Source organism: Odontesthes bonariensis, chromosome 17, assembly GCF_027942865.1.
Source record: "Odontesthes bonariensis isolate fOdoBon6 chromosome 17, fOdoBon6.hap1, whole genome shotgun sequence".
Lineage (NCBI taxonomy): Eukaryota > Metazoa > Chordata > Actinopteri > Atheriniformes > Atherinopsidae > Odontesthes > Odontesthes bonariensis.
The window spans coordinates 19310190-19333749 of NC_134522.1; the positions used below are offsets into that span (position 1 = coordinate 19310190).

Genomic DNA, 23560 nt, shown 5'->3' on the forward strand with positions numbered 1-23560 from the left:
CCATATAAAACCATGACATACACATACATAAATGTCCTTTACTGATTAATTCGTTTCAATATTTTGCTATCACATTTTTAGAAATGTGAGCAAAATGACACTGGTAACTGTGGCCTATGCAATGTAATTGCGTATTTTGCAAGTGTAATTTTGACATATATTGACAGCTGCACCCACTTGTTATTGACGGATTAATCATTGAATCTATTCATTTAATCTATCACCACCAAACCAAATCAAATATCATAAAGGCGGTTCAACTGAATGAATGTCAATTAATCTTCACATCCTGCATGGGGTTTTTGGTTTTCCCCTCAATATTGCCCCCTGGTGTCCGTGGTGGGAATTGAACTGGTGGACGCTACAACATCAGTGTAAAAATGGCGGAGGGTGAATTGAACGTGGATAGCCTCATCTCTCGGCTTCTGGAAGGTACGCAATTTTATGTTAAACAGAGGGAGAGGTTGGGGCTCTTTTATTTGGAGCTAAGATTTATTTAATTGTCACCACGGCTGCATCACTAAACGCAAGAAAGTGTGAGATAACAGGGCCAATGTTGGTAACGGTATGTGCGCGGCTAGCGTTGGCTAACGTTGCAGTTAGCCGCCTGGCCATGTTTATAAACACTGTCAGCAGTGAACGCCTACGTGTCTCACGTAGCTCCGTTCACTCTTGATAACTATTATATCAAACGGTGGTCTTTACCTTAGCGTGTAATTGGCTGCAATTGCCTGCTTGTTTGCGGAGTTGTATCTCATTTATTTGCCAAACGTATTGTATTCAGAAGGAGGGGCAGGGACGTTCTTCCTATTCATTGAACATACAGTTAATTGTAACGGTAATGACAGATTTGAGGGAATTGGTTTAAACATAGAAAGACAGGAACCGGGGCTTATCAGCGAGTCCTTGGCTTTAAACATTGGTAAAAATCAGGCCAAAATGCCCCTATGCTAAGAGTAGTTACAGTTTAGGTTTTAATGGTGACCCGAATCATGTAGAGAATGAAATCTTTTGACAGATCAAACTAATGGAGAGGAAAATAAAACACAAATAAATAGTTCATCCGTTCCAGTTGATACTGGGATACTGGGATACTGCTCCAATTAGTGCTTCATAGTTTGTATATCTTTGTGTCTTCCATCTGGCTTGTAGATGATCAGTGGGCAGGTTAATGTGATTCATTGCTCTAAATTTGAACTGTCCATGCGTTAATTCAAGTCAAAACACGAATGTGAAGCATTTGTGTTTTGATACTCTAAAACTACAATTGAAGGTCAAGGAAGTGATCGTTTCTTTGACCTCTACACTAAAATGTTTACATGCACAGCATGGATCGTGCTGTGTCTCTGTTTTTGGAATCACGTCCCTGCTTTTGTGTGTAGGACCTTTGTTGGTGTTTGAGGACCAAATGTAAGAAAAGCAGAAAGAGGGATGTTCAAATGTGGTTTTGTGTTGGCAGTCCACCAGTTTCTGTTCCCACGTGAGATATTCTGAGTCAGAAACGGACCACTAGGGCAAATTCAGCTGTCCTTGGCATACTTTATTACAGATTCTGTGACTCCTCTGATGTTGGATGAGGTGGCAACTTAGTTTCGAACAGAAACTGACAATAGTTTTCATACGAGCAAGGTTAATTATTCAACTCGTGTGTTCTGTTGATTTATTTGACAATCACTTTAAAATTTGTTGTGGTTGTTCTTTTATTTATATGTTTACACACAGACTTCTTTTTTTTTTTTCTGAGAAGTCAAACAAATCTCAACTGGTCTCTTCTTTTTCATTTTGGTTTGCGTTAAAACCAAAATTGCGCCCTGCATCATCCTGTGATGTTAACTTCACTTGATGATCATTTTAAGGGGCTCTGACAGTAATTTAAAGGGGGATATCCCTCAAGATAAGCAAGCGGTGCCATTTAACTACAGCAGAGGACTGAAGTTCAAATGAGGCAGAAATAATATTTAGAAATACGACTTTTCTGTTAGTTTAATCCACCCGTTTGGAGTGAAATGATGATGCCAACTGATTACGGTCAGCTCAAAAAAAATCTTTATCACGCAACAAAAGGGGGTTTGATGTCCAGTGACAAATGATGTTTGTTTTTTTTGTATTTTTATCTCACTGGCTAATAATAAGTGTTTTGCTCTGCTTCTGCGGGCCTTGTACCATAGGGAAAATCCGAGCAACAGTGACCGTACTTATTCATTCCAATTAAAACTCACAGTACATGGTGTCACTTGAACCGGACTCATGTGCAGTCTCACAGCTTTAAATACCCGCACAAACAGCTCTTTGGTTCTTAATGGTTGCAAATCCTAGTCAATGCTTCATTTCAGCCTTTGCCCCTCAGTGTTCGTAAGAATGTAATCTCTTTTAAAGTGCCGGCCTGCAGAGGGCCAGAGGAAACGGTGAAAAGGTCCAGTGTTAAAGCCGAGCAGGCTGAGCATCCAAAATAAACTCACTCTGCTCTGATGAGGCCTGGTAAGGAGCCCGACCTCTGCAATTTCATGCTTCATTCGGTGCATGTCATTTGGACATGGAACAGATCGGGGATAAGAAAAGTTGGAGGTGAAAAGCACCAAGGATGACGGAGGTCTCATACTTTTTGGCAGTCAGATTCATCATCTGCTAATATTGAAATTTCTCCGTTTCACTTAACTTCTCTCTGATTTGGTTGGATTACGTGACTAATGAGACTATTAGCAGTGCATTTGAACGCATTGTGTGTGTGTGTGTGTGTGTGTGTGTGTGTGCTTCTAAATGCACAAAAGTAGCGCACTCTAAGTTTTTGGAATTTCTTACTAATGGATCATTAGGCCATGTTAATTGCTCCTAGTTTAGCCATTTTTGTAAATTGTCATTCCTCATGGAAAGAAACCAAAAAAGTAACAGAGAAAAATAAGAAGGAGAAAAAAACGGGCTAAGATGCTTCTCTAGACTCGGCAACCCTTTATTAAACCGTTAAGTGGGCGTTTAGCTTTAAGGCAATAGGAGAATGGTTAGTCATTACATAATTCCTCACTTGTGAATTTCTTCATCCTTTTGTTTTCATCAAAAAAGAGATTTTTCTAAAAATCCAACTGAATTGAAATCACTGAAAACTAACATGTCCAAACCTGAAAAAAGATACAAATGTCAACTAGGCCTTATTTTTCTTCTTACATATAATATCACTGTTTGTTTTTGCTGTTGACTGTAGGATTTCTCAGTTTTATTATCATCGTAAGAAGATAAATCTGACGCCTTAAAGTAGGCTCAAGCTAACAGTGGAACTACACAGCCAATAAAACCCACGCCACTGCTGAAGATGCAAGCTGTTCTCATAGTTTAAGCAGTGGGTTTCTAAAGCACGGCTGAGACTGAGCAGCAATGAGCTACAGTATCATTACGCCCACAGTTCATCAGCGTGTGCATTGAGATAGCTATGTGGTTCTTGTAGAAGTCTTGTTCTTCCCTTTGTTGGAAATGATTCCATCATGGGCGCATTCTGATGAACCGCGTGGTGCAGGGGCTTTCTGCTGTTGTTTCATAAGAATTGATGGATTTATAGCAGTTTTCAATAGCTCTGACAGTGTCTTTTCTCTCCTATCCAGTCCGAGGATGCCGTCCAGGAAAGATAGTCCAGATGAGCGAGGCAGAGGTCCGGGGCCTTTGCATCAAATCCAGGGAGATCTTCCTCAGCCAGCCCATCCTGCTGGAGCTTGAGGCGCCTCTGAAGATTTGTGGTCAGTATTTTCCATCTCTGCCCTTCTCTTTCTAACCATTTCATGCCTATTTTTTATTTTTTTTACTTGCTTGTGTGTATTGCTTTCGTATCTTCCTCTTTTTAGTTACCCTCTGTGCCTTGTAATATACTCCCCTGTGACCTTTCCACGGAGAGTACGTCCGATCTGAATGCTTTACATGGAGTCAAGTAGAAAGAATAATCTGGAAATTGTCCTAAACTGAAGCACGGTTAGGACCTGTCAAATTTTCCTCACTGCAAGTGGATAATCGTATGAAAGCTAAAAAAACAGAGAGAAAAAAAACCTCCTCACACCTGAAAATAAGCACACACGCTAAAGGAAAAAGCTTGTCGTTTTCTATTTTCTTTCTCTGTGGGTCAGTTATTGATTTCATAAGTACTATATGTTTTGAGTGTTCTCGTACGGCCCTCCAACAAATGTCAAACCACATAATCAAAAAATTTAAAGTGCAGCTCATGCAGACAGTTACATTTTGGCTCTGAGGGGTTGGTTGCACCGATGGCTAACTCCCACTCTGCATCGCACAGACCACAAAGGCCAGCGCAGCAATCCATTTCTTTATGTAACACTGCCACAGCCTTGGTCATATATTAAGTCTCTCTTGCGTTCTCGACTCAGCTGCCCAGTGTTTATAAAGAGGGATACATATAAACACAGATTGTGTATCACTGGCACACAGACATTATAATGGAGCTGGGTTGAAGTCAAGCAGAGAATCCCACATTCACAAGAGGGCTCCTGCTATTAACTGCTGAAAAAGCTACTGCTGTCTGTCTCCAGCTGGCTTCTGCATATCTAATCTGACTCCTGTGTACTTTATCTCTTCCCACCAGTGTAGCGCCGCAAACTCTGAGCCAACTAATGTATGTGCCATTCCTTAAGAAAACAAAAACTATCCTGTCCGCTGAGTTTTCCATCATTTGAAATGATCGTTACGTAGGTCTGATTCTGTACCAGCATCAGATCGTTTGATCTGTATTTGTGAGTGGCAAATACTTGTGCGAAGTAGCAATTTGATGAGGTCCAGTTCATAATATTTTTGGCAACTGAATGCAACCGAGTGATGGCATCCATATGTTTGATGCAAACAAGCCCCCTAGATCCCTCCAACCAACCTCTCTGTCACATGCTAACCCTAACCTATTTCTTACTGATGTATTTTTGTCCAGGCTGGCAGTTTTTTATGATTTAGTTGAGTGAAATTCTAAAAAAAAAAAAAAAATCTCTTTGTCCGATGTAACAGAGGGCCCACGTTTGTGTCTTCTGTACATTGAGTGAGTATGAACTGAATAAGATGGCTTGAATGACTTTTAAAGGTGGGTTTAGATCATGTTTAAAGGAGAGTTCCGGCATTTTTACAAACATATTCCATCTGTTGGAGACCAAGGAAAGTTGGCCAAAGGGAAAAACGCGAGAAATTTTTATGCCCGCTGCGCAAAGTTGTCCGATGATTTCCATGAAAGCGGGCTCTATCGGGCAAGCTTTTAACCTTTCCTGAGGCTCTTAACGTGTATCAAAATACTTTTTACTGAATTGGCCGTGGTGTCAGTAGCAATACAATTCAACCCAGGGGCTAACCATACCATTAGCTAGCACAAACATTATACATTTTGAGATTTCAAAAACAGCGTACTTACCTTTCTCAGCTTCCGTGTTCCATAGGCGTGCGCACAAATTAATCGATCGCCGAAGTCATACACTATAGTATTCCAAAGTACTGTCTTCCTCTGTGGTCATTGCAATACAATGTCCACATCTGCACCACCATGTCTCCCCAATGCGTGACCTAGCAGCAGCTCCCGTTTCTGGATTATCGTTTTGAGCCATCCTCGCCGATCTTGTGCCAACAACTCTTCATCAGTGTATTCTGGTTCAAAAAGATAACCCCGACCATCAAACTCGTCAAACTCTTCCATCCCAACATCAGAATCTGACGAACTATCCATCTCGAAATTGCTTCCAATGAAATCCCGAGGGTTCTTATCTCCCGCATCTGATTAATGGGCGAAGGTGCACTCCTTTAAGCAGTCATGTGACACATCATGACATCACGGCGAAAATGGGTGTTGAAACGAGTCAGCTGTTCGATAGGAAACAATAACAAATATGGCAATGTGTAGTTCGGTTCCCGAGGGTCGTTTTTGGTGGACAAAAAGACAATTTTGGAATACTATAGTGTGTGACTTCGGCGATCGATTAATTTGTGCGCATGCCTGTGGAACACGGAAGCTGAGAAAGGTAAGTACGCTGTTTTTGAAATCTCAAAATGTATAATGTCTGTGCTAGCTAATGGTATGGTTAGCCCCTGGGTTGAATTGTATTGCTACTGACACCACGGCCAATTCGGTAAAAAGTATTTTGATACACGTTAAGAGCCTCAGGAAAGGTTAAAAGCTTGCCCGATAGAGCCTGCTTTCATGGAAATCAGCGCAATCGGACAACTTTGCGCAGCGGGCATGAAAATTTCTCGCGTTTTTCCCTTTAGCAAACTTTCCTTGGTCTCCAACAGATGGAATATGTTTGTAAAAATGCCGGAATTCTCCTTTAAGAAGAATCAGCTATAGTTTACAGAATGATGTGGAATCCTCCCATGACCAAAATGACCCATGTTGTTGCTATCCTCCCATGAGCACTGAGCATGAAAAACAGTGTAGGTAACTGTAAAGAAGAATCTTATCACCACAGTGGAAGTTCTCCGGCTGCAATGTAAACATTTGTGTGTGAAGTGCAAAATATGCTGACCACGTAGGTTGAAGTAGATTCCCAGAACCATCGGACAGAAAGCATTTAATGAAAATGCCGCGTTTCAGCAGTCAAACAGCGACTCGTAGCCGGAACAAGAAGTCTTCGCCTTGAACGGAGTTTGGATAGTCTTATGAGTGTGAGGGGTTGTCGAAACATAACCATCCCTCGTACTTGCATTAAAACTCTATAGCAACCGAGGGTTTCGTGTCCAGTGTTGAAAAAAGACAATTTAATAGAAGAATAAATCTGAAAAAACGAAAAAGATGGTGAAACTCAGGCCAACTGGCGAAGGACATCAGGAGCTCTGCGTACAAGTCAGAAAAAGACTCTCCTTAAATCATTCATTTGCACGGAAAATATGCTTATGCAGACAAAAGTAGGTTTCGGCCTGGAGCCATGTCGGTTTTGGTGCCAGTTGTGGTTTGGGTTTTGGTACATGGAATACAGATGGGCACCACAAAATAGGAAAAAAATATTGCCAACCGGTTTCATGACCTCAATATACTGCAGCCAGTTTTGTTGGTCATTTTAATCTCTGGGCCAGGCAGCTGCATGGCTTAACAAGGACTATCGCTTCATTTTAATTTGTCCTTGGTGCCATCGTGTAATGGAGCGGAGCCACAAGAATAGTGTGGCACATGCATTTACTTTCCTTTTTGGTCACCATAAAGCCTGTTGTTATTGTCCTGCTCTGGTAGGACTCTCCTCAGTCAGCTGTGCCTGGAGCATTTAACCCAAATTAGAGCCACTCTTTAGTTGGTGCAAGAGGATATAAAAGGAAGCAGCTCTGGGCTGGGTGATGAAGTGACTCCCCACTGCAGAGATGGTGTGCTTTGTTGAAAGTGACTCCAGCTCAATGTTTCCTGGCTGATGTCAAATATAGAGGAGGTTGACCCCACATCCTGGGAGAGCTGTTCAAATTAAAGTTAGTTTGTGTGGATTATGTGTGTGCTTTGCGTTGATTAACCTAGATCACGACTGTTCATGGTAGTCCATCTCCTTTTGCCACAGCGTGGTTCTTTTTTGTATACATATCCTTTTGCATGATGATAGAGCCACAGTCATAGCTCTTTATCAGTCTACATATCTGGAATCGTTCTAAAAATAAAAAAAAATACCTTCAAATTGTTGATAAGAGCTGGTTTGGCAATTAAAATGTGGTTTCTTTTTTTTTTTAGTAATTTCCTCCAATGGCTTTGATGATATTTTAGTATATTTTGATGCTCTCTACATCCTCTCCACTAATATCTCTGTTTTTACCCTTTTTTTTCTACTTCCTCTTTGTTATTTTTATGCTTAAATATTGCCAAAATAAACACTTTGTCTTCCTTCTTGCCCCTTTGCCTCCTGTGTTCTTTTTAGGTGATATTCATGGGCAGTACACAGATTTACTGAGGTTGTTTGAGTATGGCGGCTTCCCTCCCGAGGCAAACTATCTTTTTCTGGGTGACTATGTGGACAGAGGGAAACAGTCCCTGGAAACCATCTGTCTCCTACTTGCCTACAAGATCAAATACCCAGAGAACTTTTTCCTGCTCAGGGGCAACCATGAGTGTGCTTCCATCAACCGCATCTATGGGTTCTATGACGAGTGTAAATAGACTCAAATTGCACGAAAATACACACAGACACCTCTGAAACGCATGCGTTGGTTCTGAAAATGTGTGTTTCTGCATTTCCAGGCAAGCGCAGGTTCAACATTAAGTTGTGGAAGACTTTCACCGACTGCTTTAACTGCCTCCCCATTGCTGCCATTATCGATGAGAAGATCTTCTGTTGCCACGGAGGTGAGCGCTTGCTCTGGTCCCCTCGTCCAGAATCCAAACTGTGGCTTGTCCATGAAATGCATTTGTAGCCTCTCCAATCAAAGCCAGTCTCTTTGTTTCCTGTTTCAGGGCTTTCACCTGATTTGCAGTCAATGGAGCAGATCCGCAGGATCATGAGGCCAACAGATGTGCCTGATACAGGTGCTGTTCGAGTCTGCATGTGCATGTTCACTTCCTCTCGATCACTCCCAGGGATTTATGTTTGAATAGGAGAAAAACAGCCTCCCTCTTTCTGAGTGAGAGATATTCACATCAGAAGATGTTCTGTGTTGTATCAGCAAAGTCAGCTAGATTTTTAGCACAGAGCTCCACTCCATCTTTATGCTGCCTTTTCAGCGCTTTCCTGCCGTGAGTGTTTTTATCTTCCATCTTTCTTCTTCCTGTGCATGTTTCAGGTCTGCTGTGTGACTTGTTGTGGTCAGATCCAGATAAGGATGTACAGGGCTGGGGAGAGAATGACCGTGGAGTCTCCTTCACCTTTGGGGCAGATGTGGTCAGTAAGTTCCTGAACCGCCATGACCTGGACCTCATCTGCAGAGCCCACCAGGTAATTAGAACTGCAATTAAGTTTGAGAGCCTGGATGTAGCACACGACAAACTGACCATTTTCATTTTTCTTCTGTGCTTTTTCTTCTTCTTAAAGTTGCCTTCAATTCACTTGAATGATTGCTGAACTCCATTTTTGATTACTTTACTGAAAAGAAAATAAAGACTCCGTAACTAAACCACACCGTAATAGCAGCTGCTCTTCCTGAATTCCTGCTTTCATTTCTCCTCTTCTTCCACATGTGTCACACGTACATGAACTCTTGCTTTATTAAAATTGTATTAAGCAAAAAATGCACTTCGTGCTCAGGAGTCGGTAAATCAGCCACATCTATTTAAACTCTGTATCAGGTGTTTGAAATTGATTCGGGTGTTGGTGTAGCTGAATGCTCAACCTTCATAGCAGAGGTGGTTTCTTAAACTAAGTATTGATCGCTGTAGGTGTTGAAATAACGCGTGTCTTCGAACAGGTTGTGGAGGATGGATACGAGTTCTTTGCCAAACGCCAACTGGTCACACTTTTCTCTGCTCCAAACTACTGCGGGGAGTTTGATAATGCAGGCGGCATGATGAGCGTGGACGAATCCCTCATGTGCTCCTTCCAGGTAGTCCATGAAAACCAAAGGGGAGAAGTGATGTTTTTCTGAAATGGAACGTTACCTCGGAGGTAGTAACTCGTGTATCTTCTCTTTGTTTGTGTCTTTCTGTGTCTTCAAGATCTTAAAGCCGTCAGAGAAGAAGGCCAAGTACCAGTACGGTGGTGTAAATTCTGGTCGGCCCGTGACCCCACCCCGCACCGCCCAAGCCCCCAAGAAGAGGTGAACACTCGGCTTCGGCCCTCCCCTCCTCTCATCTTGTCCATCCCTGGTCTGCCGTCATGGCAACCCCTGTAACGCGCCCTGTAGAGTGAAGACATGGGGTTATCTAATTGCCCGACTCTTTCTCCTCCTTCTCCCCCACTCACCCAACTTCTCCTCAGCTCCACTGACAGCTCTTTTTCTTAATGTGTATGTGTACATAGATTTGCTGTGACCGATCTGTTGTTTTTTTTGTTTGTTTGTTTGTTTTTGCTTGTTTGTTGGGAGTTTTGATATTATTAACAAATATTCTTTCTGGTGGCTTTACTTCCGATGCTGTTTTGACGTTTTCTGGGGGTTTTTTGTCGTTTTTTTTGCTGTGTAAGGAAATGCCTTGTAAGTAGCGGCAACGTGACCAGGTTACAGGACACCTTTTTCAATTCTTCAGCAAAACTAGATGGAGATTGAACATTATGTTTGCCTTGACCTCTCAAAAAACAGAGAGAATCCTTCCGATGCTTCATATGGGACCGTTCCAGTGCAGAGCTAAAACCACAGACACACGTTTGACTCATTACAACATGTGTGGTGTACTTTGTAAGTTCTTGTGCCCACACGTATTTTGTAGGTTTAATCCCCCCCGCCCAGTTAGTTTAAATGAATGTGAACAGACCAGTTTGAATGAAATACACGAGCTAAAATCAGACAGTGCGTGCTGTGGACACGATCCGAACACAAGGTCCTCTGAGCATCAGTTTCTCCACTCTGTTATGCCTCCCTGTCCCTCGGCTCAACTCCAACACAAACGCATTCTGCTTCTCAAACAAAGCTGGTATTGACCTTTTTTTCCCCGATTTACTTATATTATTATATCTTATCATCCCTGTAATTTCCCCAGTAACTAATCCTCTTGTTTTGTAGTCAAAGATGGGACATTTGATTACACTAATTTGAGTGAAACCACTATAGATGTCAGCATGCTGACAGTATAAGTGTTTACTGAATATGAATATTTGTAAGGAGGAGATAACAATTTAAAAAATGTCGAAGCACGGATTACAATTTTGCATGGGTCTACCTTGTCTAAATTTAAAAAAAAAAAATTTTTTTTTTTAAAGTGTTACAAAACAAGACTCCCCAAGTCCCCGATAATGTTTGAAGTGTTGAGTGTGCAAAAGGCACCCTGAAAAGAAGTTTGCTTTTGGAACCGTTTTGGAGAAGCGATAGCTTTCTTCCTCTGTTATCACCCAATCTGTTGAGGTACAGGGTGTGAAAGCTGGGAGATAGGGAGTGGGTGGAAGGCTCAAGCAGTTTTAGCATTTCTGTGGGATTGTGTTGCCACCTGGTGTATAGATACAGCACTGCTGTGCAAAGTCCTGCACGTCCCGTGTTGTAAATTTCCAAAGCGATCAGGATGGAGTTTTCATCACATTGCCAGTGTCAAATGTGGTTTCTTTTTCTGCTACAAGGTACCACAGTTGCACTGGCCAGCAGTAAGTCTGGTTAGTGCTGCGCATGAGATGCAGTTGAAATGTTGTGGAAAACAATTGCCTCTTTTCTGCCGTTTCGTCCGTTTTTGCCTTTTTGTTTGATTATTTCTTGGGGTTTGTTTTTTTGTTTGTTTTTTCTTCAGCGATATTGTTTACTTTTAGTCCATTTAATTTATTTCCTTCCAAGATAATGGAAAAAAAAAAGTGTTACCAAAAGCTGTTTTGCAATTTGTATAAGTTCGTTTGAAAGTCAATACATTCAATAAAACGGATGGAACCAAAAGTTGCTGCTGTCTTGTTCTTTACTTGATGGGCATTCACCTTGATAGTGCCAAAAATCTGCAATATAAATATTAGACTCTGCACCTTCTTGTCACAATAAAGAGTTTGTATTTGGCATTGTTATTGGCCTGAAAAAGGAAAAGGCCAGCACAAAGATTAAATTAGATTTAGTGATCTCATTAGGAGTCTCAATTCTGAGGTAGAACTAGATGTAAAGCAGAAAGTAATGAAAAGTTTTCCGCTTTGATGATGTTTTATTCCTCAAGTGTATGCAGTTGACTCGATGCAAACAGTTCAGATAGCTTGACCCCTGAGACGCCTCTTAGCCCAGGACAGAGCGGTCTGCATGGGCCCTGAATACAACCAGAAGGTCAGCGACAGGAGAAAACATGGAGCGCCAAGGTGGAGGTGTGACAGGATCCAGGCGAGGAGAATCCACAGTGCCACTTTCATAACAAGGAGAGTGTAGTAGAGGATGTTCTGAGAGCTGAACATTGAGTTTTCCTGGGAGAGAAATTCGGGAGAGGAACTAATCATACTTAATTTCATAAAAACTAATTATACGGTATCTTGTGTCGATGCACTAAGCCTCTCTGGACAAACCTGTTCAGCCTCCATCTTAAAGTCTTCACTGTCCACAGACCTCAGGTAACAGGTGTCATCAGAGTGATGCCTTCTTTTGTCCTTTCTTTTGTCCTTTCTTTGCCCAGATGACCGTCGTGGTCGTGCTTCCTCCATTGTCAAGGTGAGTAACCTCTTATCTGAGTATCGAACAACAGGATTATGATTATTGAAATATCATAAACAGACACAAATCAATCTGTTGTTTTCCCATAATTATCAACATTACATCTACAAGCTAAGTTTCATGTAATTACATTGTGAATACAATGCCAGATAAGTACATTGAAAGTACGAAAATAAATATATTTTCAATTCAGATGCAGTTTCAGCCTGCTTTACTTACTGGTGCTGTAGTACTGTGCATTAATATTATAAGCAAAGACTGCAAAGAAAAACTCAGAATGTTTCATTTTGAAACAAGAATAATAATTCTATTATAAATACATTTTTTTTCAAATGGAGACGGTTACATGTAATACACCCTCCAGACCTGTGGGGGCGATATTCCCCCCCCCTGGTTCAGGTAAACTGTTGTTGGCTGCTGAGGACGCGTGACATCATCCTTGTACGTTATCGGCGAGTGACAGCCAGTGGTTGGTGTTTCACAGAGCTGGTAGAAGCTCTTTAATGTTTCCCCAGAACAAGCTGCTGACCTAGAGTTGTTGTCAGGATAACGAGCCGTTCAAGCTATAAAAACTGGGTGTGTTTGATGTTAGATATTAGACTGAGATAGCTTTGTCGCAGGCACAGCGAGCTGTTTGCCTGTACGGTAATGCTAATGCGCCAACCTTGTCATGACTGGCTGCTGTTGACAAGGCTGAAGTTCAGGTAGAGTAGATAAAATAGAGACCTCAAACTCCGGTCCTTGAGGGCCGCTGTTCAACACAACTGATTCAGATTAAATGGATCTCTTCAAAAGATTGTTGAATTCTGCAAAAAATCGATCTGAATCAGGTGTGTGAGCAGGGAAACACCTAAAACCTGCAGGACAGCGGCCCTCAAGGGCCGCAGTTTGAGATCTCTTGAATTAAGGTGATTTTATTAGCTCGCTGATTGTGTTTTCGCGGCATTTTTTTTTTTAGCTGCATTAGATGGTTGAATATTCACATATACTCTTCATGACTTTTGTTCAATGGCAGCATAGAGTAACACAACATATTAGCCAGCTGTCTGTATTATTCCATTGCATGTACTTGTGTGCTCTTTACGTTCAATAAATAACGGCAGGACATCGACTATTTCAGTCATTTATTTTTTTCAACGATTGCTTACGCTAAAACACAGTAAAAACATTGGAAATTTTCGAGGCATGCCTTAAAATGTGACAATTTGCTACTCTTTATGTCTTGTCTCAGTGAAAGTGGAACAAAAGCAGCAACAAATGGTCATTTAACTGGTTAATATCTGGTCATGATGTAATTGTGTTAAAATGAACATCAACAATAAGGATTTTCAGACTCCACAATGCACATACCGGTATACATAGATATACTATATTTTTCATTCTGGGGAAATTGTCTGTGATTCTGATGATACTGTTACTAACATTAGCTGCCTCCATTGTTGTATTATATTTTAAAAAAGGAAAACAGCATATTAACAAGTAGCACATGCTACGTAAATCATAACCCCAAATTCCACACAATGCTGATATTTCACATAAAGTTTATTACCCATATTGAGCATATTATCCCACTGCACAATTGTTAGTTGCTGCCCTTTTGTCAAACACTCACATCTCTTGTATATTTAAAATTTTCCAGGCTGATCCAAGTCTCTAAGTTCCACCTGGACCGTGTCCAACACCAATCCCACACTGCTGACTCAACCATGAACTATGGAAAGCTCCAAGCTCTAAGTGAAGAATGGCAAGGCTTAGACGCAAATCTTGCATCACGTTGATCGCTTTGGTGCTGCTTGTACTCATCGTAACAGTGGTTCTAAAGGCGCTCACACCTGAGGATTCTCCTTTCAGCAGCCCTGAAAGTGTGGAGCTGTTTCTAAACGGAAAGAATGAGCCACGGATCCAGAGAGACGACAACGGTCACTCTGACAAGACCAAAATGAAGGACTCCGTTCAGTCGGACAAGGATTCGGAGCTGGAAGCCACACTGAGGAAGTTCCCTCCTCCGAACTACTATCTTCATGCCTTCTACTATCCATGGTATGGTAACCCCGAGTTTGACGGCAAATACATCCACTGGGACCATCCACAGCTTCCACACTGGGACTTTAAGGTGGCTCAGGGATATCCACAAGGAAGACACACCCCCCCTGATGACATTGGGTCCAACTTTTACCCCTCCTTAGGGGCTTACAGTTCCAGGGATCCCTCTGTTATAGAGGCGCATATGCAGCAGCTGCGCACAGCAGCAATCGGTAAGAAAAACACGACTCATGAGACTCCTCAGAGATTAGAGCCTGTTAAATCTCTCAGATAAAAGATCTGAATCTGTTTGATTGTGATATCATGATGAGGCACAAAATGATACTCTATTTCTGGAAATGTACACCAACAGTAGTGGAAAGTAGCACATCAGATGTGATGGGAAAGCTATAGCCATATATAACTGATCCCACCGATGTACAAGTGGTGAGTTAGTTGTGTTTTCATGAAATGTTGTAAGATATAACGACAATAAACAGCAAAGTGGTTGCACAGACATTAAGCATCAAAGTGGTCAGCTTATTAAATCTTCCACTTCACAGTGTGATGCAACGTGACACTGCATGTAAAACTGCTCATCATTTGTTCATAAAAGAAAACCTGTCCATTTTTTTTTTTTTTTTCGAAATGTACTCTCATCTTAACATATTCTCAGGTGTTATCGTTGTTTCCTGGTATCCTCCCAAGATGAAGGATGACAATGGCGGTCCATTAGATGAGATTATGCCTTTGCTGTTGGAGATGGCACACAAGTACCACATTAAGGTCCGTTCTGTGATCAGCAGTTGCTCAGCTGTAATGGGTCCCGTGAAAACGTCATTAATATTTTAAAGATGGAGTTAAATGCTTGATGTGGAGCTTTTTTTTTTTGTCCGCTCTCTTTTTGCAGGTTGCTTTTCACATTGAACCGTACAGAGGGAGAGACGAAGTCAACATGTTCACTAATGTCAGATACGTCATTGAGAGGTGAGTATTGATGTGTTTCTTCAGTCTTCGTCAGATGTCAATACAATGATCTTACTCTTACTCTCTCTTACTCTTAAGCCCTATTCGGACGGGACTAGTTCAATGGGGGGACGTATGGTAATGTTGGTTAACCAGACGACGCCAGGGAGAAGAAATGACCAATTCGGACGGGACAAGAAATCCCTGTAATATTCATCTAACATGGGAGGAGTTTTCTTGAATATAAAGCATTCTGCTCCAAAATTATTGTATACAAACGCAGAAGACTTTTTTGTTTGTTTACCTGAATGATAAGTATTACTAAAACGTATTGTACAGTATAACAGAACAGAAGATTTATTCATTTTTGACCTTAATGTAAAGTACTGTCCACCAAAAGTTTTGCTCAGGATACTTATTTTACCTGAATGTAAAGTATAGTTTAAAAAAAGGATTGCACAACGAAACTTAAGTGTCATTTTCTATTTTACACCTAATTGTTTCTCTCTTTAAAAGGATGTGACGATATATTCCGTACTTATTACCGAAGGTCGCATTCGCACGGGATTAGTATTACCTATGGTAGATACTCCGGACCGTTTCACAGGAGGTAGAATTCTCGGCAAAGTTTACCGACATACTCCGCTATCTTTACTGACATGGCGCGTTCGGACGGGACTAGATTTCCCGGTTATTATTACTTTACCCCAGGTCCCCCCATTAAACTAGTCCCGTCCGAATAGGGCTTTACTCTCTGGAGTCATTCTGTCATGACGCATTGTATTCCTCAGTAATGAGATTATTTGCACCAATTTTACTATTTAACATCCACATTTGTATCTCGTTCATCTCTTCTCCTCAGATATGGAGAGCACCCGGCATTTTTCAAGTACCAGACAAACACTGGCAAACTCCTTCCACTTTTTTATGTGTATGACTCGTATCTGATGAACTCAGAGCAGTGGGCTAAACTGCTGAAACACACAGAGAGCAACAGCATCAGGGATACCCCGTACGACGCCATCTTCATCGCCCTGCTGGTCGAGGAGAAACATAAGAGGGACATCCTGACTGCAGGGTTTGATGGTGTTTACACCTACTTCGCGACTAATGGTTTTTCCTACGGCTCCACTCAGCGTAATTGGGACTCTATTAAGGCGTTCTGTGAAGATAACAACCTGATATTCATTCCAAGTGTGGGCCCAGGATATATTGACACAAGCATTCGACCCTGGAACTTTCAGAATACTCGAAACCGGATCAACGGCAAATACTATGAGACTTCGCTGAGTGCAGCACTAAAAGCCAGGCCGGATTTTATCTCTGTCACATCTTTTAACGAGTGGCACGAGGGGACTCAGATTGAAATGGCAATTCCTAAAACAAGCCAAACAGTGTACCTGGACTATCTGCCCAATAAACCAACAATCTACCTGGAGATAACGCGCAAATGGGCAGCGATTTTTGGGGGTGAGCGACGAAGATGGCAGGAGTGAACATAGCACATGTTCATTAATGGAGGTGGAAGAAAAAGGAGTGAAGTTCCTTTTTCAGAATGTGTAAATGAATAATTGTGTAAGAAAATGATTTGCAAAGCCACAGGGCACATGGTGACTACTTGATTGTCTTAATTTTGGTTTCAGGGATGAATGTTAGTTTTTGCTTTAGGGTAAATCACTGTAAATATTGGTCTTATTATAATTTGTTTACACTGCCTCACACTTTTGGGTTTTCACAAATAATCTGCATGCTCTATAAAACCAGCCGAAACTGCAGGCTTTTTGTTATTTATTTTTTTTGCCTTTCTGTTAAACCCTAAATACGAATAAGTTGTACCATGTGTGACAAAGAGTGGTGGAACAAGGACACAGGTTCGGGACTGAGGAGGCAGAAACCGTAGCTTTAAATGAGAAAATAAGTTTATTGAAATGATACGACCAGTAATCAAAACTAAACTTAGATGAAATGAGGGATAAAAGCTGCTGGGAACAAAGAAAATGCAGACATAAAATATAAGAAAGGTCATTTTATTCACATAAATGAACTAAAATCTTATTTGTAACAGAAGACTAAAATCAGTGGGCTGGGGCCTCAGTGGGAGGCAGACTACTGGGAAAGTGCCCCTCCTTACCATCCTGGGTGCAACACTACAAAGCAATGGACTTGCATGGAGATGTGAGGTCCTCACCACGGTGCCCAGCCTCCCACCTGGCGACACCCAGTCCACACTGACACTAAAGAAACTTTAATTTTAACAAAATTCAACGGAACAAACAAAACCAACAACCCAATTGGTAGATAAACAATATCTCAAACCTACACACAAATAAACACGACAGGAAAAACTGGCCAAGGTAAAACAGGGTTCCCACCTTCAGGGACCAGCAAGAGAGAGCTCTGGAAACTGGGCCAGGTGAGGCATTAAATGCTGCACCTGGGCAGGGGGAGGAGCCTAACGAAGTTTGTTCATGACACCTCACTACACATGGGAAGGAGAAAAAGACACAAGTAAATAAAAAAGCTGTTGCCTGGCTTCGTTTTCAGCTACTCCACAGCCAAAAATACACTAAGAGACAAAAAAAACCTAAATGGTATTTCAAAGGGATGCCAGTCTAAAATATTAACATTAGTCATAGTGCTACAAACAGCAAAGGCATTCTTATTAAATGGTCTTTTACTATGGTTCGTGTTGCCAGTTGGTGTCAATGTGCCCAGACACGTTTGGACGCATTACACACAAACAATGGAAGAGTGTTTTTTTGTTGTTGTTTTTAATTAAAGTGACGAGTAGCCTACCAGGTTTCATTTGAAAATATCAAAGTGCTGAAGAATTACAGCCATTTTTAAGGTCTCTTCATTTTCACAAGCTAATAATTATAATAATTTGACTTTTAGCTGTTTGTTAATTTTGCGTTTTACATGCAAGTTTCAAAACCAACATTCCTTTTGAGAGTTTGTCAAAATAACTTTTTCACCCTGTAAAAACTGCTGCACTTCAGTTATTTTATATTGCTTCACCCCTTAGATTAGAGGTGAACGTCCACACCCCAAACGTATTTTTGAAATGGCTTCAGTTCATTCTATTGTGTCAGTTCTAAAAGGTTGTGCCATTTTGCAAATGCTTAAAGCTGCAGTCGGCAAGTTTTCAAAATTGCGAGTCTAAAGTTGGAAAATTCGAACTGATACAACTTTCAGGTCCCTCCCCCAACCTCTAACAAGCTCCGAATCGCCCCCCAAACCCCTCCCCCTCTGTGGACGAGGTTGTGCACGTGAGTTCACACCAGTGTGAGCGCACACAAGCTGGGGCAGACGCCTGGTTTATAGTCGGTAACGCAAGACGCAACGCAAGACGCAAGACGCAATGCAAGCCCTTGCGCGGTTGCAAGCCCCCCCTTGCGTGCTTGCGTGTGTCACCTCAATTTTCTAAACTTTACGCAAGACGCAAGCACATGCCACTGGGTGTGTTCGAAACCGCCTACTACTTGAAAACGGCATACTCATCGATCTGACAGTATGCAGAGCGTTTACACACAGTGCACTTCACTCCTGTCCGAGCCCAAATCAGCCAGCCTGAAAAGCTGATTTCCCTTAAGCTATAAACTCTGTAAATATATAACTTTAGCAACATTTGAAACATTTTCAGGCGAGAAAGTAGTCGTTTAGACCCCCAAGGTGTTGAAAATCTGACAAAATACCGGCTATTTACAAGAAGAAGAAGCATGAATCCACTCGAAGAGGTCCTGGCGGTGAATTTCCTTTAATAGTAGTAGGCTTGTCATTGAAAAAACCCGCAACTCCACCTACTGTCCTGGCGGTGAATCGCCACACAGCACACGCAAGCGCCGGCAAAGCAAAATTAAGTATAAACGTCTCAAGCCATTAACATACGCGCAAGACGCAAGCGCAAGGGCAGTTAAAAGAAGTATAACTCAGCCTTCACGCTCAGCAGCTGTGCACAAGCTGTGATTGACAGGTAGGATTCCTCCACCCTAACTTGATTGGTTAAAAACAGCCGGGAGCGCTCGGTTTTTGCAAGCATGATTACAGGCTTCAGAGGGAGCTACAGATTTCGTTATTTTTCCTAAACAGCCTATTTAATATTCTACTTCCAGAATCCCATGACAGTTCAAGCTAATATGACTAAAAAAAAGTTGCCGACTGCCGCTTTAAAGGCAGGGTAGGGGATCTTTTTCTGGAACATTTTTTTACATATTGCTTGAAATACTCTTCACACCCCCATTGCAACCAATTAATTAAAAGTTTTGACACAAATATGAAAAGTTTTAGTGGCCTCTAGAACGTACAATCTAGGAAAAACAGTATCCAATCATTGTGAACGGACCGTTCACAATGATTGGATTCTGATGCCGTCTATCAAACTGCAATCTGCTCCTCCCTCCCCCTCCTTCCCCCTGTGCGCGTACCCTGCTCCGTGAACGAAGCTTGGCAGGAAGCTAAACTAGAGCCAGCTTGGCTAGCACCTAGCATTATTAAACGTATAGTTAGCATAAACTAAATACTAAATGCGGCAACGATCGATGCTTGCTGTCAGAACAGCGCTCGTGCACCTTCGTGCTCGTGCGCGTTCATGTACTCTAGAGGCGTGCCTTCGGGGGGAAAGTGAAGAAAAGGGTTGGGACTTTTTACCTGTGTATACAAAATGCAGCTTCGCTGGACTCAAAATCCAGGATCTCCTACCCTACCTTTAAGGGCACGGCCATCTTAATGTATTCATGTTAAATTAATTCAACAGAAAGCAGGCCTAAAAAGGGAACCTGCATATTCTTTGGGAGATTTGAAAACTTTCAAACAGATTTCACACACAGCAAACTGTCTTTGTTGATTCTTTCATTCTCCAAGGCCATCAAAGCAACATTTATTCAATCAAGCTCATGGTATGTTTCACCTGTGTTAGCCCGATTCTTTCATTGGAAGCCCAAGAACAAGCTGGAGAAATCTTAAGTTAAACAAAGTATTTATTAGTGGTCACATGTGAAGTATAGCAGCGCTGGACTCGGAGTGACAGAGCCCTGATATCTGGAAACATTTCATATTTATGTTCACCTTTACCTCACAGAGGTTGTACTTGTACTCGACAAAGTATAATTGGACAGTTGTTAGTAACATGAGCAGGCCATCCACCGTCTTCGCCATGTTCTTTGGATGAGATAAACAATGTGTGTGTGAGCGTTGTTTTAGGCGTGTATCTACTGTACCACACCTATCTGTCCAAATAGAGAAGCTTTATCTGTCCCAGTTATTTCATCCTGCTACGTCATCTTAAAGACTTGAACTAGGAACATAGATTATTTAGTAAACTACAAAATATGAATACATAAAGTCTAAGAACAAAACCAATTATAACAACTGGTACCAGAACTGGCTCCATACACCACTAACAAATCGCCTCGCCTTGCTGTTATGAAAGGCTGCTTTTGGTAGAGAGGTGACTACTGACAGATTGAGATATATTTTGGGAAGATCTGATATCTGAGCTCAACTCTTACTGTTGAGAGGTTTAAAATTTGGGTTATTTCATCCACAGTTTTGATCATTCATTTTTAAATGAGTCTACGTGATCTTAAAACAGTGCCCCTACAGATGTTTCATTCATGAGCTTATTTAAGGTCCAATGGTGCAAACCACATTTGTAAGGCCTTTTGTAGGCTATAATGTATCCTCCCCTGCTTAGTGAGGCGTTAATCGTTTTTTGTTGTTGTTGTTGTTGTTGTTGTTGTCGGGTTTGTTATCCCCTCAGCTGATGTGAATAAACTCATCACTGAACTCTGTGAACTTTTGCATGAATTTACTATTTGTTTCAGGCTGTGTTTTTAGAAGGTCCAGGTTACCTTTCGGCCACATCAGTGCGCGAGCCTGCCGTTATTTGCACGAGGCTTCATGAGCTGCAACGATTTGATCCCGTGCTTCTTTGCAGCAGAAATGATTCACCTGTTTATCCAAATGTGAAGCCGAAGCAGATTTGCTGTTAAATGCACGGACACTGTGGGCTACTCAGCATCCCACACGCACACACATGCATGTACACGCGTGCTGGAGGTCTGCCACAGCCTGCAGTAGCATCAACGGTAAACAGAGCAAGGTAGCGCATGGGCAGCCAGCAGGGAATTATTCCCAATAGTGTGCACGCTAACTAGATAGCCGCCTATTTTTTTTTTTTTTTTTTCCCAATATTTTTCAAATTCGCAAGCATCGTTCTCTGTGTCGGGGTACGACAGAAGGGAAGATGCAGCGCTCACTGCCAGAATAGTCTCGGTATTTATTTTTTTCATTTTTTTTGGATGAAGACAGTGGATGCGGACTGCAAGCACAGCGGACGAGCTCCTCTTTTTTTTTTTTTTTTTTTTAAATTCCAGGCGCATCCACATCATCTGTGTGTTGCAAGTTGTCTTTAAAAGGGTTATGAACCTCTGGGGGAAATGAGAAGGGAAGCTTTTGCATCACGACTGTCAAGATGGTGAGTAAAATGCATGGCTGTTTATTTATTTATTTATTTTCCTTTCTCTTGCAGTCCAAGATTTTAACGGCAAATCGGCTAATTAGCCACGATCCCCGCTGAAAAATAACGGATATCCACTGAGCGGTGTTTTCACATTTCACTCGGTGCATCTTTGACTGTCTGTGTACCAGACAGTCTACATCGTCGATGTTTCTCACCAGTGAATAGGAGTGATATCCAATCTTGCAATCTTAGCTTCATCCTCCACGTTATTCAAGCTATTCCTGGCGTTGTGAGGTACGGAAAGGGGTGTCGTATAAGTCGGTATCCCTGTGGATTTGCCACTGCTCATCAACTCCAATACAATGTCATGTTGTAAGACAACCATTTTAACGCTAAAACGTGTCTCCCCTGTAGCATCACGTTAAAATGACCTTCAGTGTTCAGTGGTTGCAAATTAGTTTTCACCTGGGATGGTGTGTCTGCACAGTCATTTGATCTTCCTGACACGGTTTTAAGCCAAGGTTATATTAGCTATTTGCTGCACGTGGGCTCAGCCTCTTTCCCTCTTTTTGTGTCCCTGTTACCAAAACTACATCTGGGATTTGAAGCACCTCTGTGACTGGTGCAGCCAAAATCGGTGGCTGCAATGTATTTCTTTCTTTCTTTCTTTTTTTTTGTGTGTGTGGAGCCCCACTGCAGACTACTCACTCATGCGGCTCTCGTGTCCCAAATAAATCAAAATGCATTTCCCAAAACCCGTGTTATTTCAGTTGTGAATGGGTGACTGGGCTGCACGAGTCTCTCTGTGGTGTCGTTTTGTCTTTGCAAATAGAGAGGGAGGGAAAAACTCCAGGCAAAAAAAAAAAGAAAGGACAGAAAACATTTTTGAAGGAGTGAGGAAAGCACAAACGACCTGATGGTTAATGCTTTGTTTATGCGTGTTCTACTTCAGCAGTTTCTAAAATCTAAAACGATAATGACTATTTACCAAAGACCTAGCCATTTCGTTAGGTAATGACCACATTGTTCCCTAAATACATCATACCCCGCTTTCTTCATTCAGTCTTTCCTGTATCTCTGTTTACTGAGCTACTGCTACTTAATTAGTACTGAATTGTGAATAGTTCCAGTTAAGTTATATTAATAATATTAATAAGTATGATGATAATAATAATAATAATAATAATAATAATAATAATAATGATGATACATTCATTGTGGGATGAAATGACCTGACTGAACACGCTTTCTCATTTTAATACATATGTAGCTCAGTGGTTAGAGTGGGTCGTTGGTGGTTCGATTCCAAAAAAAAAAAGATTGGTGAAACTGACAACTCAGTCCACCTCCTTGTCACGGCTAAGGTGCCCTTGAGCAAGGCACCGTACCCCCATGCTCCCCGGGCGCTGTGGATGGCTGCCTACCGCCACAGTGGATGGCATCTGTCTCCATGAGTGTGTGACCGTGTGCACGTGTGTGTCAACAGGTGCAAACCTGGATAGGTTGAAAGCGGAGGACAAATTTTGTGTGAATCCGATCTTAATCTTAGTTATGTAGAGGGTGTGCATGTTGTGTCAAGTGACTTGTGCAGCATTCCTCTTTCCATAATCCGATCAGAAGGCTCCAGAGCATTCCCCAGCACAGAACCAGTCTTCTTTATCAGTTTGATCAGTTTCTTTCACTGGCTCTAATGCTACTAACCCAGCAGATTTCCTTCTACACCACAGACTTGTGAAAGATGTGCAAGATCTTGGTGCAGACATTGAAGGACCTTAGCTTCCCCAAGAGGTTGAGCCTGCCATGTCCCTTCTTGTAGATAGTGTGAATACTCCATTTCTAAAGCCCTATTCGGACGGGACTAGTTCAATGGGGGGACGTATGGTAATGTTGGTTAACCAGACGACGCCAGGGAGAAGAAATGACCAATTCGGACGG

The 23560-nt window shown here is 41.8% G+C and overlaps 3 protein-coding genes and 1 long non-coding RNA gene across 5 annotated transcripts in view; 3 read left to right on the top strand and 1 right to left on the bottom strand.

The window, feature by feature from the left end:
* Positions 1-350: 350 nt before the first annotated feature.
* Positions 351-11430, top strand: ppp1cb (protein phosphatase 1, catalytic subunit, beta isozyme). The gene is made up of 8 exons (XM_075447572.1): positions 351-432; positions 3591-3722; positions 7851-8081; positions 8171-8275; positions 8384-8455; positions 8710-8861; positions 9331-9465; positions 9578-11430. The coding sequence occupies exons 1-8, from the start codon at positions 381-383 to the stop codon at positions 9680-9682; spliced, it is 984 nt and encodes a 327-aa protein (XP_075303687.1). The 5' UTR covers positions 351-380; the 3' UTR covers positions 9683-11430.
* A 243-nt stretch (positions 11431-11673) lies between these two features.
* The window catches only part of LOC142366478 (uncharacterized), a 28545-nt gene continuing 16658 nt past the window's right edge, over positions 11674-23560 (bottom strand). The window contains exons 4-5 of the long non-coding RNA XR_012766830.1: positions 12033-12190; positions 11674-11933 (exon numbers count right to left, since the gene is read on the bottom strand). This is a non-coding gene — a long non-coding RNA (uncharacterized LOC142366478). The remainder of the gene's footprint in view (positions 11934-12032; positions 12191-23560) is intronic.
* manea (mannosidase, endo-alpha) lies at positions 12618-18048 on the top strand. 2 transcript variants are annotated; one of them, XM_075448108.1, is made up of 5 exons: positions 12618-12753; positions 13817-14432; positions 14876-14985; positions 15110-15186; positions 16028-18048. In XM_075448108.1, the coding sequence occupies exons 2-5, from the start codon at positions 13919-13921 to the stop codon at positions 16659-16661; spliced, it is 1335 nt and encodes a 444-aa protein (XP_075304223.1). In that variant the 5' UTR covers positions 12618-12753; positions 13817-13918; the 3' UTR covers positions 16662-18048. The 2 variants fall into 2 exon arrangements, with proteins under 2 accessions (XP_075304223.1, XP_075304224.1); XM_075448109.1 differs by lacking the exon at positions 12618-12753 and adding an exon at positions 12772-12881.
* The window catches only part of fut9a (fucosyltransferase 9a), a 28544-nt gene continuing 26310 nt past the window's right edge, over positions 21327-23560 (top strand). The window contains exon 1 of the mRNA XM_075448373.1: positions 21327-21640. The gene's annotated coding sequence lies outside the window, so the exon portion shown is untranslated. The remainder of the gene's footprint in view (positions 21641-23560) is intronic.

What these genes read in the sequence shown, in the direction of transcription:
- manea (XM_075448108.1), top strand. Translation starts at nt 13,919, where the DNA reads ATGGCAAGGCTTAGACGCAAATCTTGCATCACGTTGATCGCTTTGGTG. An exon ending in CACACAAGTACCACATTAAG is followed by an intron (nt 14,986 to 15,109) that starts GTCCGTTCTGTG and finishes CTCTTTTTGCAG; the next exon opens with GTTGCTTTTCACATTGAACC. An exon ending in GTCAGATACGTCATTGAGAG is followed by an intron (nt 15,187 to 16,027) that starts GTGAGTATTGAT and finishes TCTTCTCCTCAG; the next exon opens with ATATGGAGAGCACCCGGCAT.
- ppp1cb (XM_075447572.1), top strand. Translation starts at nt 381, where the DNA reads ATGGCGGAGGGTGAATTGAACGTGGATAGCCTCATCTCTCGGCTTCTG. An exon ending in GATCTTCTGTTGCCACGGAG is followed by an intron (nt 8,276 to 8,383) that starts GTGAGCGCTTGC and finishes TTCCTGTTTCAG; the next exon opens with GGCTTTCACCTGATTTGCAG. An exon ending in TCATCTGCAGAGCCCACCAG is followed by an intron (nt 8,862 to 9,330) that starts GTAATTAGAACT and finishes GTCTTCGAACAG; the next exon opens with GTTGTGGAGGATGGATACGA.